Source organism: Musca autumnalis, unplaced genomic scaffold, assembly GCF_047663935.1.
Source record: "Musca autumnalis isolate F117 unplaced genomic scaffold, ASM4766393v1 scaffold_1, whole genome shotgun sequence".
Classification (NCBI taxonomy): domain Eukaryota; kingdom Metazoa; phylum Arthropoda; class Insecta; order Diptera; family Muscidae; genus Musca; species Musca autumnalis.
The window spans coordinates 170,605,253-170,621,316 of record NW_027411644.1 but is presented as its reverse complement, the minus strand read 5'-3'; the positions used below and the strand labels follow the sequence as shown (position 1 = coordinate 170,621,316).

The 16,064-nt window shown below is 33.5% G+C and overlaps 1 protein-coding gene across 10 annotated transcripts in view; it reads left to right on the top strand.

Annotated features, from left to right (window-relative positions):
- The window catches only part of Eip93F (Ecdysone-induced protein 93F), a 561,454-nt gene that overhangs the window by 331,598 nt on the left and 213,792 nt on the right, over positions 1-16,064 (top strand). For 7 of the 10 annotated variants that reach the window (XM_073958918.1, XM_073958917.1, XM_073958923.1 and 4 more), the window contains exon 2: positions 1,174-3,029. The exons of the other annotated variants lie outside the window; for them this stretch is intronic. In XM_073958918.1, the coding sequence (XP_073815019.1) occupies positions 3,005-3,029 (25 nt within the window). In that variant the 5' untranslated portion in view covers positions 1,174-3,004. The remainder of the gene's footprint in view (positions 1-1,173; positions 3,030-16,064) is intronic. 10 annotated transcript variants of the gene reach the window in all.

Sequence of the window (16,064 nt, the reverse complement as noted above, 5' to 3'; positions counted from 1 at the left end):
CAAGAAGTACAATGGAAAGACCTCAGTTTCCGTCGTATTCCTTGTAAGCTATTAATATACTCTTTGAGTACGTCAACTTTTTCGAAAACTACATCTGCTGTATTAGGTGTGCGCACATTACAGGTACATATTTCTTATAACTTTTACGGCCGTCACTAAAATTGGGGTTTCTGTTTCCTTCAACTTTTAATAGTACCATTTTCTGTGTGGTTAGGTTAGCAAATCGAATTTTTTGCATGTTTATCTTTATTTGGCGTTCTCCAAAATTATAGGTAACAGAGGTATCCAAAAATGTCGACATAGGCCCATGTTTGTTAGTGGAAAAGAATGCTTTAGTTAAGTATATGTAAGTTATGTTTTAGAAATCGGTGATAAGTTATGCTTTAGAAAAGTATGGTCTGTGGCAATATCCAAAAATTCAATCTTCCTTGCCTTACACATAATCATCATTGTAACACTTTTCTATCTAATCAAACAAAATTGTTTAATACAAATATTAAATCAACAACTCTAAGAGATTCTGATTCTAATATTGAGATTCTGGTTTTTTTAATGTGTTGTAGACTTTTCATACTGTGTCAAATATTGAATCTTAATAATCATTCATAGGATCTGAAAATTACTTATTAAAACTTTTAATAAATATTCTTTACATTCCCCATGCGTTTAGTGAACACTATTTTGACCTATTAAAATTTGCCTATAAGCGACATTGTTGAGACATCTATTTAACTGAGTTACACTCACTCACAAAACCCATAAAAATAAAAAATTTCCCTTGGTTTCGCGGTTTAGCAAAATATTTTTTCAAATTCAGAACAAAAATAAATTTTTGATGATGAATGTCAAAACAAAACAGAATTGCAAAGACTCTAATGTACTTTTGTTTTTCGCCTTCAATAAAACAAGTCATTTTAAAATTTCGGCTAAGAGACGTAAAATTATAAGACGCAATTGAATGCGGGTGTACCTTTAAGACGTGATGTTTGCAGAAAAAATACCAAATAATTTTATTGCGTAAATGTGAATTGTTTTACGCACAAAACCAATAAAAAAAAAGAGATAAAACTTACAACAAACGCGTAATTTAAATAATAAATATAATAATGAAAAAGAAATAAAACAGTAACTAATTTTTGTGCTTGTGTTTTTCTGTCAAATTTTTTACTCCAGGTTTTGTTTGAAAACAAATTAAAAATCAAAGAAAATCAAATTTATTTTGTTTAATATTAAAAAAATATATAAACTTCAACACTACAACAACAATAACAATAGTAATTACAACAAGAACAACAACACAAATACACATTCACATAGAAATACAGAAGAGAAAAAGCAAGAACTAAAAAAAAATATTTGTTAACAAGTGTGATTTTTTTAAATAATAAAAAGTAATACAAGTTTTTGTGAAATAAACCAAGAAGATTACAACAACAACAACAACCTACAAGAAAGTGCAATCATTATTATATTTAAAAGTTTTACTTAAAACGGTATCAACAACACATCAAATCAGCCAACCAACATTTAAGACAAAAATTACCAACAACAAACAACATCTGCAATAACAATTACAACAACCACAATTGTCACATATCATCTGTGAAAATTCTATAAACTTTGAACAATTAAATTTTGTGTTTCAATAAAAATCACTTCAATTGTGAAATAGCGGCAATTTTCCACACAACAAGACAAATTATCCAAAAAGAAAAAAGAGAAACAACAACAAAAAAGCCTGGACAGCAAAGGTGGTTAAAAAACGTCATTAAAAAATAACAAAAGCCTTTACATAAGTATTTTTGCTGCTGCTGTTATATACTTTATATATATCATATGTATATGCTGGATTATATAAAAGATACATAAGAATAGCAACTAAAGGCGGGAGGGGTTGCCAGCAACCAACAGCGTCCCCAAATATCCCCTTCAACAGAAGAACAATCATCATCAAATAGCATCATCGTCATCATCACCAAGGGATTGTTTGGTTGGTCTGAGTGATAATCACACTCACGCACACTTACTTTGCAATAATAGCAACAACATCAAAGCATTAATCAACAAAACCACACACACACACGCGAACACGACGTTATCATCATTGGTGTTGGGGGAACCCATCAAAAATCTCCTCTTTACAAAAAAGTAAAACGGTGCTGCACTTTTTTAACGCCAATTCGCCGGAAGTGCGTAAACAAACTGCAAGGCAAACATTCCAACCAAACCAAACAGCCAGCCAGCTAGCCGGTCAGCCATCCAGTCGTCACACAGCCTTCCTATTATTTCCACTGCATAATTTGGCCTTTGGACACCCAAATAAAAAAACCACACAAATCAACAACACAGAATACTGCAACGCATTGCATATATTTTCAGTGCATTCATACGCATTAACTCAAACTTGGGTGCCATTGGGGAGAAACATAAAATAATCAACGCAACGTCCCCAAAAACAGTGTTTATTTAATGCCAATTCCCCAACCAACCTTCAAACCCTTCACCCGATAACAACAAAAAAGAGATAGTACAGTCCAATCCACAATAAACCCCATCATATTTTAACTGTTCTACGCCAAAAAAAAAAAAACATTGTTTGGTATTTACGCACATTTTGTTGACGTTGTTGCTGCTGCTGCTGTTTTATTATTCGAGAGATTTTCGTTGTTTTCCTGTCAATTTTTCTCACCGACAGTTGTTGCTGCTGCCGTCGCTGTTGTTGTTAAGCCGTTATTATATACATATACTTGCAACAAAACAATTAACATCACCAGGACAAATACACACACGCATCCAAACAGGACACACATACACCAAAATATCGGGAGAGAACATACCGAAAAAAATAAAAACCTCAAGCCAGACAAGCGGACACTCCACAGCTCTGAGCATCGTTGCATAAAACATTAAAAAACTGCATTAAAACGCATTGCATTGCCAGTCAGCCAGCCATTGCTTGTTGTTTCATCGAATTCGTTGCGGAAATATACAAAAATATGATGCTATGCACATCAGCGCCTATGAAGCATGTACGTATGTATTTACAATTGTTTTTTTGTCAGATTAACATAAACATACATATTTATATACGAAATTTTATGTGTATTTTTTAAATTTATATATAACAAATACACAGGCAGGTTATATACACATGTATATAATACATATGTAAAGTTGTGTGTGTATATAAGACCCTGTAAGCCACACTTTATAAAAAATTAATAAAAATTTTTTCAATTGTTGTGTGGTTTTTTGTTAAGAAATATTTTTGGGATAGGGGTCTCCTTCAAATGGTGGGCAAATAGCTATTAACCAACCCAGCTTATTAACGTTAATCACAATCCATACCACTGTCTACATTCTATAATACAAAATGATTGGTTAAATAACGAAACATTTTCCATCCTTTGTTAATTTTACGCAGCCTTAAATCGGCAAAAAATTTTAACAAAAAAAAACTGCAAAAACTTTAAATTATTTGCCAATCCTTCAATCCCTTTTAGATTCAGTTGTTGAAACAGGAATATGTCATTACAGATTTCCATTTTCCTAAAGGAATTTATTTTGTTTTTTGCATACAATACAAAATGCATATATTTACCTGAGTGGCCAGATACAGGTCTTGACTTTCCACCAGCGTTGCCGAGTAAATTTTGTCGAAAATCGTCGAATCATCTGCCCAGCACGGAAAATTGTCAAAAATCGTCAAAATTTTAAATGTAACAAACATTATAAAGAATTTGCTAAATTTTTACAAGAAACGACTGCGTTTTCCTTAGAAGTATTAATAGAGATAATTTAGGCGGATATGTTTTTAATTAATGTTTTTCAGAATATCTAATAAAAATGCTATCTGAGGAAAAAGGGGGATACATCATTATGTTGTTATAGTTCAGCAATAACAGTAAAATATGTATTATATTGGTTATGTTCCAGAACCAAAAAGTTTTTACAAGCTTAACCATTTTTGCACATGTTTCAAAAAATGCGTTTTTGTTCTACTAAAGTAAAATGGGGCTGAAACTTTAAAACCATTTATCCCACAATTTGAGTGGGCAAAAAGTTTTAACATCTTTGCTGGCTTTTCTCTAAAAAAAATGGTGCTAAATACTATTCTTTTTAGAAAATTTTTGTACCATCAACTTTTACACCGACTTTGACATTTTCTCCAGTATTTTTATGTTTTTGCAAAATTTTTGTTCCGGTATTTTTTTAAAAAAATTTTTTGTGTAACTCATCTTGGACAGTTCATACTTTTGCAACTTTTATCTTTAAAAAGTATGGAAACAGAGCTTTTTTCAGTTGATTTTACAGGCAGAGGTAAACCTTCAGCCTGTGACATAATGAAAAGATGCAACCCCAGTATGGGTTGTTTTTGTGAGAACTATTCGAAATAAAGTTAAAAAGTTTCCACGAACAGGTCTCAACCTGTTCTTAAGTCTAAATAATTGAACTTTGGGGAGAGGTTCCGCAAGAAGTGGGACGATATAGTCAATCTTCGACTGTGTCGTAAGTTTTAAAGAACAATTACGATGTGCAAGGATTGGACCGACCCTTTGAGACCCATACCCAGCAAAATGTTCGATGCCAAAGAAGCCATTCAATCATGGGTGAAAGTGATCTGGCATGTCATCTTTTTCGCATCTTCATCGATGAATTTTGTATGAGCGTAGACCCCAAAATATGCTATTCATTTTTGGATCCAAAGCATGTCATTTACACCAATGCTTTGGCATGTCATTTCCACCAATACTTTGGCATGTCATTTTCACCAACCCTTTGTAATGACATTATCATTACGACGAGAGTTTTAACAACGTTGGTTGTGATTTCGAGTCTCCGACAACATTAAACCTATTGTAAATAATTAATGTTATATATTTAGAAAAATGTGTATAAAAAAACGCAAAATTCATATCTATTGGATCGACGGAATGGGTTCAAATGCTGATGAAAAGATCGGATTTTTCACGACTTCCTTTGCATTGGTTCAAAAGGTAATAAAAAAATCGGATCTTTAACAACTTCGTTTCAACCAATGCAAAAGATGCCATGAAATCACGTCATCGCATGGAACCCCTTGCTTCAAATTTTGCTGGGATAGTTGATGGCAGTAGGGTTTTCAAGGCCTGCGTAAATAAGCTGCTCTGCCTGATTGCCTTGCTTTCCTGCTTCATTTTTGACATAATAAAAATAAAAGAATAAAGAAGGCCGAGGAAATTTCGAACTGGGTTGCCCTTTTCTTTTTTATTCTTTTATCAGAAGTAAGCAAGGTAAGCAGGCAAGGCAGCTTATGTACGCAGGCCTTTACAGAGTAATTCTCAGTCAGTATGGACTTTTCCCCGATAAAAATTATATTTCGTAAATACCCTGCTGTAAAAATTTCAAAACGGCCCTAGACAAGTCCCTTAACTGCACATTTGTGAACATTTTCAAAATTTTGTGTTGGAGCTACCCGAAGAAGTGGACCGATATGATCCATCCTCGAATTTCATATAAGTTTGGACAAAATATTACGAGAACCAAATTTTGGACCAAATCAGTTGATCTGTTCGAGATTTATCGTGCGTTACAGCTAGACCGACTGACGTACATCGCTAAGTCGACTCCAAATTGTCTGAAATGAATTTCGTCCAAACATACTTGGGGTTATTTCGAGATTTAATTCAATGTACTTTAAAAAATAATTTTAATCAAGGTTAAATCTAATCATGTAAACGTATTCATAGTCAGATTTGAGTGTAAAAAGGCATTATTTGGTTGGAAGTTATTTAGTCTAAAATCGTCATTTAGAGGGGTAAAATCGTCAAATCGTCATTTTGCTATTTTGAGCCAAAAATCTTCAAAATGACGATAAATCGTCAAATTCAGCAACACTGCTTTCCACCCCTGAGTACGTGGCATATAATCCTTTATTTTATCTCCATAATTTGAATACCATGCTTTGAGATATCATCTGCAATTTTTCCCTACGAATTTTCCCTACTGCTTTTGGTATCCAACATAATAATTGTAAATCGACACGATTTAAATGTATCCATGTCGAGATAAAATTTGTACAGTTCGTTGATTCTCCCATAGATTGTTTGGAGAATTTTTTCTCACTACGCTATGCATTCTCACTACGTGGCCAAAAATGGTACAAAACAAATTTTTTAAGAATACAAATTTTGTAATGGGATTTTATAGAAAACATTTCAGTTTGGAGGAACTTCAATTATGATATTGGTTTGTCAAGTAGTTTTGTCTATATGAGGATTCAAATCCGATAATTGTTGGTAATTTGTATTTTCTTCTTATTTTCCTAAAATTAATCACGGTGCTCTTAAACCAACTTTAAATGGAAGGTGCTTACACCTGGGATGTTTTTGCGGATTCCGAAACTACAATTTTCATAGATGAGAAAAATCAGTAAACCAAAAAAAAGGTTTTCACGACTTTGCTTTTAAACCGCAAGTCCTATCGAAATGGGATTAGAGAAAGATTGGCCTCTATGATATTTTCGTGGGTTTTACCATTTTTGAGATATAGAAGTTCAAATGGGGACGCTGCACTGACTGTATCGCCTCCTTATAAAACAATGTCATGTACGGTGCGCCTTAACGAACTTAAAATAAAAACCGCTTACACCTGGGAAGTTCTTGCGGATTTTGAAACAGCAAAAAACAAGAATCGCTAAAGTTATTTTTAAATAAATCGCGATCAAAGTTCACATTATTAGGTTTAATTTAGGTTTTCGATTTTGCTTGGAAACCACTAGTCCTATCGAAATGGTGCTAAAGAAAAAGTTGTAGCTGTGAAAGGCAAATTCTACAGAATTGCCTTTATGATGTGTTCCCAGGGTTTACCATTTTTGAGATATAGAAGTTCAGGTCACGTTTCTAGGTTTTTATGTTAGGTTTTCAGGATTTGCTCGAATACGGTAGGTCTTATCGAAATGGGACTAGAGAAAATCTTGGTTGTACCATTTTTAGAACCTCTATATCTCAAAAGTGGTAGAACCTACGAAAATATTATAAAAGACAATCTTGTAGGGAATTTTTACTGCTACAACATTTTCCTTAGTTCCATTTTGATTCGCGGTTTCCCAGCAATATCGTGAAAACCGAAAAAAAACCCTACACATGAACTTGACCGCGATTTATTAAAAAAGCGCTCTAGCGATTTTTTGGTTTTTTTTTATTTTTCTCATCTAAGTTTAAGTTTTAGAATCCGCAAAAACTTCCCAGATATAAGCGCCAGTCAAGAGCACCGTGTAATAAGTTTCATTATACTAATTTTTTTCAGACCCTACACCATTTTGTGGGGAGTTGTTGGCCAAAAAGTTTGTAACGCATCGAAATAATGGTCGTAACTCCATACTATACCCATATACCAAAATGAATGTGTCGACGAGTTGAGTCGATCTGGCTATGTGTGTCCGTCCGTCCATCTGTCCATCTAAACTTTGTAATCACGCTACAGGTTGAAATTTTGATCGGATCGTCAAGAAATTTTGGGTGTTGATGGGGGTATTGTAGTAGAAGAAGCCTATTGACTTTGGTGATGATTGGATCATATCCAGGGGTCGGAAAGGGTAAAAAATTATTTGGAGAAAAACTAAATTTTATATTCTAATGCGAATATCTCCGCTTCTAATAAGAGTCTGCCAAAAGCAAAGACTGATAATGAAAGTGGAAAACTTTGCTTTTCCAACAATGCAAAGTAGGTTGGAGTAGGTGTACAAACAACGGATATATCGCAATAGTCGCTAATCCAATCCTAGTTTTAAGTTTAGGGATTTCAATTGTAATGTCGATTATCACAGCTCCGACTGCTGGCCTTCCAAAAGCAACGCATGCCTGTAAAAGAAAAAAATCTCACCTTTACAATGATGCGAAGAAGGTTGGCGTATGTGGTCAAGCGACGGAGATATCGCAATAGTCGGTAATCATTCCAATTTTTCCATTTTTTGTAACCACGCTACAGGTCGCAATTTTGATCGGATCGTTACGAAATTTCGGGACTGATGGTGGTCCCAGAGAGGAAGTGTTTGGTAATGGTTGGATAATATTCAGGGGTCGGAATGGCAAAAAACTTATGTGAAGAAAAATTCAAAATTTTATCCGTGGTGGCTGATAACTTTAATATTGCCCTATTAAATGTTTACCAGTGAGGCTTATGCACAGGATCGTGATGTAGGGTATTATACAGTCGCTCCTGATCCGACTATAGCCTTTGCTCCCTTGTTTAATATTTAAAACAAGTAAAAAGTATCAGTCAACTTTGCCGAAAGAGATATACTTTCAGCCTTCATCTACGGACCAAAAAAAGGCCACAAAATTTTGGGGAAAATGAAAGTTTCAATTCATATAGGCTAAGGATGTATTTCTGTGGACAAAGTTGACTGATACTTTTATCTGATTGTATGAAAATCGGTAAATAAATAAATGAATAAAAAAGTAAATAAATAAAAAAAAATAAATATATTAAATAAAATGAAATAAATAAAACAAATGAATTATATAAATAAAATAAATAATGTAAATACTGTAAATAAATAAAATAAATTAAATAAAATAAATAAATAACATTTTCACAAAAATTCACCTTTAGTCCCTTACAAATTACTATACAACTATACGGTTGTATGTATTTTCAAGCAATTTAAATATATATTTTCAAGCCTATCTTTTTATCGTGCTAAAATTGCCCAATTATGTTTATTTTAACATTTTGCGGTTGAAATTGTGGTTGAAACATGAAACACACTTGACAATCACAAAATTCAGAGACCTTTTAGAAAAAACAAAGTACATTTTTTCACAAAAAACGAAATCAAATCATCAGTTATGGGAATTTTGATAAAAGAAAGAATTTGATTTCGTTTGACAAAGATTTACTGTACAAAAAAGATCAAAAAAAAAACTTTTCTAACTTCTAGTGGCTTATGTATAACTAGATATTCAGTGAGACATGCCTTGTTAAGATAATGGGTTAGTAAGTTGATCTGTAAGTAGTTAGGACTACCAAACAGTACTATAACAACCATTATTTGGTAATGGGATATTTTTGCTGGGATATAGTGTCTCGTTCCTTGTGTGAGCTCACGGGCTAAATTTTTGGAAATTTGTATTACTTAATACGATTGTGGGGTCTCTACAAACTCTGGTCCTATATTTGGAATTTTCGTCTGTTACAATTTAAAATACAAAAGTACAGCGAATTCTGTTAAAAATAATGTGGTACTGTAGATCTTGTCACACAGTGAGATTGTACCACTGTTTAAAAAACTTTTCATGATTATCGTTTCGAGCTCAAATGCTATGTTTACTAACATCACTCTGAATTAAAAATGTATTTTCACGCCTGTCTTTTTGTGGTGCTAAATTTACCCAATTATGTTTATTTTAATAATTTGCGGTTAAAATTGTGGTTGAAACATGAAACACACATGACATTAAAAAAAATCAGAGACCTTTTAGAAATAACCAAAATATATTTTTGCACAAGAATCACAAAAACAAATCATCAGTTGTAGCAATTTTGATTAAAGAAAGACGTTGATTTCGTTTGACAAAAGTCTCAAAACATTCTTAAAATACAAAACCCAAATAAAAAAGTTCAAGAAATTGTACATATAAACATATGAAAAGGTCTTTGCCGGGAAATACCGCGCACAAGGTTCAGTGACCAATGTTTTGAAATGTGAACTTGGTTCAACTGGCAGCATTATTTAATATTTAAACAAATTATTCTGCTATGGTTAGTCAGCCCTTTTGAAAATACGCACCACAAAATGTGCCCCTAGTTTTAATTAAACAAATTCAAAATCAATATTTCGCGAAAACATTTCAGAAGGGTGAAGTTGTGACTTCTCGTGCATAAAAAAATGCAGCTCAAATTTATTTTTAATTGAATGTTGTATGAATTTCTTCTTTTAGAATGGAGTGTCGAACACAGGTAAGCTGTTAATAATTGTGACGTTATCTTAGTGAAACATACTAATATTTACACATCGGTTAGATTTGTGCTACACCCGTCAAAACATATATGAAGGGACAAGAGAGACTTCTCTCACACCTATGAGTCTTCCCCGACTCACATTGGGTCAATGATATTAGACGTATATTTTTATAGCGGAATGTCTTAGAACACCAATTCGGCATTGTTTGGCTTAGCCGTCTTAAATGTACAACTCCGCTTAAATTCCAACTTCTCCTCCAAAATTTATAACAATTTATATAATTATAAATTTCAAAATTTAGCAAAACAAGTAAAGAACATTAAGTTGGGCCGGGCCGAACTTTTTATACCATCCACCATAAAATATTCAAAACTAAAATCACCTGTGAATAAATTGTTCGACCACGGGTACTCCAAATGCCTAAATTAGGGCAAACAAGTAAGAAAGTATCAGTCAGCTGTGCCGATTGAGATATATCCTCAGCTTCGGACCTAAAGAAAATAATCAAACGCAATACTTCCGACATCTATAGGGAATTTTTGAGTTTTTGGGCCAATTTCTCAAGAAGTGTAGATTTGCTCCCGAAAAAATTGTACCATCTTAACTAGGGCCGCATACAGAACATGTTACCAAAAATTTAAAAACGACCAGACTAGTCCTCAAACTGCTCTCTTTGCAAACTTTGTGTGGGAGGTACCTGAAAGAGTGGTTCTATGGAGTCAATAGTCGGACATAATTCGAGGCTGTAGGAAATACTACACATACAATGTACAACGTTTGGAGGATATCGGGTTTTCCCTTCGAGGATTATCCTATGTAACCTGCAGTTTAGTTGGTACCTTTCGCTTTTTTCGTAAGATCGTTTTACAAAAAAAAAATCAAAATGATCAGAGGTGAGCTATTAAAGTGCAATTTTTCCCGAAGGACAGGGCCAATGTAGTTCTCATTCCAACCTGATTCATGACTACACCTTTTTCAGATATAATTCGAATTATTTTAATTGTAATTCAAGAATTCTATTTGTAATTCGTAACATTTCATTTGTAATTCGAGAATTACATTTGTAATTCGAATTATTCCATTTGTAATTCGAATTATTCCATTTGAAATTCGAATTATTCCATTTGTAATTCGAATTATTCCATTTGTAATTCGAATGATTTCATTTGTAATTTCAAATAAAATAATTTAAATTACAAATGGAATAATTCGAATTACAAATGGAATAATTCGAATTACAAATGGAATAATTCGAATTTCAAATGGAATAATTCGAATTACATCTGAAAAAGGTGTAGTTGAAATTATACGTTGTGCAAAGTTTGAACCAATCAGGATCTCCCTGCGAGAGTAATCTTGCGAATTTGCCATTTTATTTGGTGCCGTCAAGGTTTCTTGGAGTTTTTAGGCCATTAACCAAGAAGGTATGGACTTTCTCCCGAAAAAAATTGAATCGCCATAAAGGGATCCGCAAGGAAAGAGTTTCAAAACGATCCGAGATTTGCTCTTAAACTTCACTTTATCCGAATTTTGTGTGGGAGGTACCTGAAGAAGTGGACCGATATAGACCATATTCGAACACGATCTATATATCAAATGAATAATACGATGTGCAAAGTTTGGACCAAATCGATTGCTTCCTTTGAGAGTTATCGTTCACAACATTATACAGAAACATTTTGAACTTTTGTTGGGGAGGTACCCGAAGGAGTGGACCGATATGGCCCATCTTCGAACTTAAACTAAGTTTGGACAAAATATTACGATACCCAAAAATTTGGTTCGAATCGGTTGATCCGTTCGAGAGTTATCGTGCGCACCAGTCAGCCAGACAGGCGGACGGACATGGCTAAATCGACTCCAAATTGGCGAAAACGAATAATGTCCAAAATGACTTGGGTTCTAACACCATTATTTTGATGAGGCACATTTTTGGTCGTATCAAAGTGTATATACCTCGTAAGCCTTAGGGTGAGGGTATAAAAATGTATCTAAAACATTTCTTCAATCTGTTGGTACCTTTACTATGTGCACGATTTTTGGTGGATGAGTTTCAGGACCTCTGAAAACTTCAACTATAGCTAATTCGATTAACAATTTTAGCCAAAATCCTCAAAATACCGAAAATAGCGAGGTTCCGTTCTATAGGGGCTATACCAAAAAATGGACCTATGTGGACGATTTTTAGTGGAGAAGTTTCGTGACCTCTGAAAACCTCATGTGTCAAATTGCAACTAGTTCGGGTTAAAATTGTAGCTATAATTTTCAAAATACCGAAAAGCCGGAGGTACCGTTATATGGGGCCCAATACCAAAACGCGGACCTATATCCACCATTTTTGGTGCAGTAGGTTTTTGACCTCTTGAAACACCAAATGCCAAATTGGAGCCAATATGGGCGAAAAGTGTAGATAAAATCCTCATAATACCTTAAATAGGGAGGTACCGTTATATGAGGGCTATACCAAAAAGTGGGCCTATTTTGATCATATTTAGTGAATAAATTCCTTGGCCCTTGGGAACCTCAAATGTTAAATTTCAACTAGTTCGTTAAAAAAAATGTAGCGAAAATCCTAAAAATACCTTAAATCGGGAGGTACCGTTATACATATGAGGCCCTATACCAAAAGGTGGATCCACCATTTTTCGTGCAGAAGTATTTTGACCTCTTGAAACACAAAGTGCTAAATTGGAACCAAGTTGGGCGGAAAGTGTAGATAAAAACTTCACAATACCTTAAATCGGGAGGTGCAGTTATATGGAGTTTATACCAAAACGTGGATCTATATAATATACCCTCCATACTATGGTCGAAGGTATAAAAAATAATTTTGAAATTAAAAAAAATCATTAAGAGTTTCATCCGTGGGAGTTATACCCGGGCACCAAAAATGTTTGTTTTCTGCGCTGAGAATCGATCCCAGTGTGGTTCCCCGCCAATAATACTTTACAAAATAGGTGAATTATTTTCAGGCACACCCTATGTGCCACCCTCTTGCATCCAAATAATTGAGAAATGTTTACTTGACCATCGCAAATATCGCTTGTTTCTAAATCTTTCTTTGTTTTATTTTTCTTATTAAAAATTTTCGATTCTAAACAAATCAACGTTGTGATTTCAAGCAACAAAAAAAAAATCTGACTCATATTGCTTTTAAACATACTTACATCACATACATACATTCCATAACTATTTTCGCTATGTTTGTAGATCCACTTGTAACATTATTTACGTATTTAAGTACTTAAGGACGCAAGTTCAAGAAACTGGAAAAAGCTGTAACAACAACAACAATAATAACAAACAAAAGGCGCGTTGTCAGGCTGTCGCCAGAGCTATTCAAATATTCAGACAACAACAACAACAGATACAAGCTTTACAAATAAGCCACTATCGGAACGAATAAACGACAGAACAGCAGCATCATTTATCCCACCAACGATGTGGTTGGTCTTCACAAAGACGATCAAATACAACAACATATTGATTGAAACGTACAATACAATGACACTACATCACATGTACGCGAGATGAAGAAATCATAAGATCGTAAAATAAAAGTTGTTTTAGGTTTTTATATTACGCGTAAACGCAAAGATAGCGATAACTTTCACTGAGGATCTTTGATTACTCATTTGGATAAACTTGCAAGCGCATTTTTTCCATCGAAGGTTTGGACTTCCCATTAACATGATAAGTTAGTACAAATGAATCGCGATAAATTCTTGTACGGAGCAACTTAGTTGGACCCCTAGAGAACTAAGAAATAATTTCCATTCCTCTCTGCTTTTTGCTTTGCAATTCCAAATTAAAATGTGCAATTTTTGCGGATTCTGAAACAGCAATGTTCATACGTGGGAAAAATCCAAACACTAAAAAAAACTATGGAAGGATTTTTAATTAGATCGCGTTCAAAGTTCACATTTTTTGGTTTTTTTAGGTTTTGACGATCTTGTTTGGAAACGGCAAGTCCTATCGAAATGGGAATAAAGAAAATATTGTACAGCATTTTCACTGCTACAACATTTTCTTCAGTCCCATTTCGATAGAACTTGCGGTAAAAACATGAAAACATAAAACAACTCAAAAAATGTGAACTTTGACCGCGATTTTTTCTTGTTTTTGGATTTTTCTTATCCATGAACATTGCTTTTCAGAATCCGCAAACATTTCCCAGGTTGAAATGCTTAAATCTTTGACTGCTAACTATCATGCAAAGTCTATCAGCCTCAATCCATTGTCAGACGCTTCATTGTGGAGACTGAATTTCATCATCTGCCAGTGAGTACACCGCAACTTCTCTATAATGTGTCTGAAAATCTCAAGTGCAGATTGTAATCCTTAAAACGTTTGCGGGGTTCGTCATCTTTAGAGGGGTTTTGTTTTTTCATTGTTTTTTCGATGTTTTTTTGGGAAGAGGTGGGTAACTAGCCCAACGTCCAACCCAAGTTTTTAACATTATTATGGCTTGGAATCTTTCATCATCGATTGTTCCGTTTGTAATTCGAAACAATTCAATTGTTATTCAAGAATATCATTTGTAATTCGAATTATTCCATTTTCAATTCGAAGTATTCCATTTGAAATTCGAATATTATTCGCATTATTAAATTTGAAATTCGAATTATTCTATTTGTAACTCGTAACTCATATTAAAAATAAAATAATACGAATTACAAATGGAATTCTCAAATTACAACTCAAACGATTCGAATTACATCTGAAAAATATGTAATTATTTAAATAATTGACCCCACCTACGACAGTACAATTGTTTTCAGGAGCGAGACCATTCTTTAGACAATTGGCCATTTGCATCTGTAGCCTTTCGCGGTGGTCCCTAACTCGTTTTTCATTAACGTTCAGGTTAAGACAATTTCCCTCTTTAATCTACTTCGATGCTATTTCTTTTTTTAACAATATTCCAAAGTTCAAAAATACTATTTACATATAAATAAATTATCATTTAGACATTTAATAAATGTCTTTTTTTGTTTTTGTTGCATTTTGCGCCCAGTTTTTTTTTTTTCGTGCACCCATAATCACAATCAAGAAAAAAAGCTGGAGGAGTACAATTCTTAAGTAGCGATGTATGGACTCTGTGAGCAATTACATTAATTTATCATTTTAGTAAACTATTTTTCAGTGGTTTTTTGTTGTCGTTTTGTCTCAGTTTTTGTAAATGAAAACAAAAAAAAAATAAATTAATAATTACGAACTTAATGGAAAACACAACAACTTCACAGCTACGACAAATGAAATGAAACACACAAAAATGAAATAAAAAACACACAATTTTACTGATAAGAACTCTTTCGCTTAACAGAATTTCCAGAAAAAGAAACAAATTTTTTTGTACTCTCTTACAAAACAAAAAAAAAACCTAAATAAACAATAAATGAAACGAAATGATTATAGTTCACAAAAAAAATCTAAAAAACAACTGCAAATGGTTATGGCTGCACTACATTGCCAATTAAATGGCGGTTGCAGTCAAATAATCAAAGTTTTTGTTTTTTTTTTTTTTGTGTGAGCTTTTGATGGTTTTGTATTGCTGTTGTTGGGTTCTCATTTTGTGCTGTCGCTTTTTTCCATTTGAAATATTAAAAAAAACACAATAACAAAAAACTAATAGAACCAATGTAAAATTAACAAAAAACAAAACTAGAATAATTTTTGCAAATGATTATCAAAAATTAATACATGTGCGGGGACATACATACACATGCATATACTGTTTATTGATACGAATACAATCATATGAGACATTTCATTTTAATTACCCGTAATCAAGTGGAACAAAGGATATCTGCTTCATTTCATTTCAAGTTTTGTTTTTTTTAACATGGACTAGGTAACTAGGACGTTGTGTGAGGGATATACCAAAACCTTTTGATATAGGCCCATTCGTATAAGCGGAAATAGCAGGATTTGTAGGATTCGATCGCCGAAAATTCACATTGAAGTCTTTGTATCAAATGAAAAGATAGAAGGTTGAGCCTTTCAAAAAATCCTCTTTCTGGGTCTCCCTAATGCAGGCAACCGATTAAAATAAGCACACAATTTGATAGATAGTCTTACCAACTTCGAAACCAAAAGAACGTAACGGCGTCCCTAT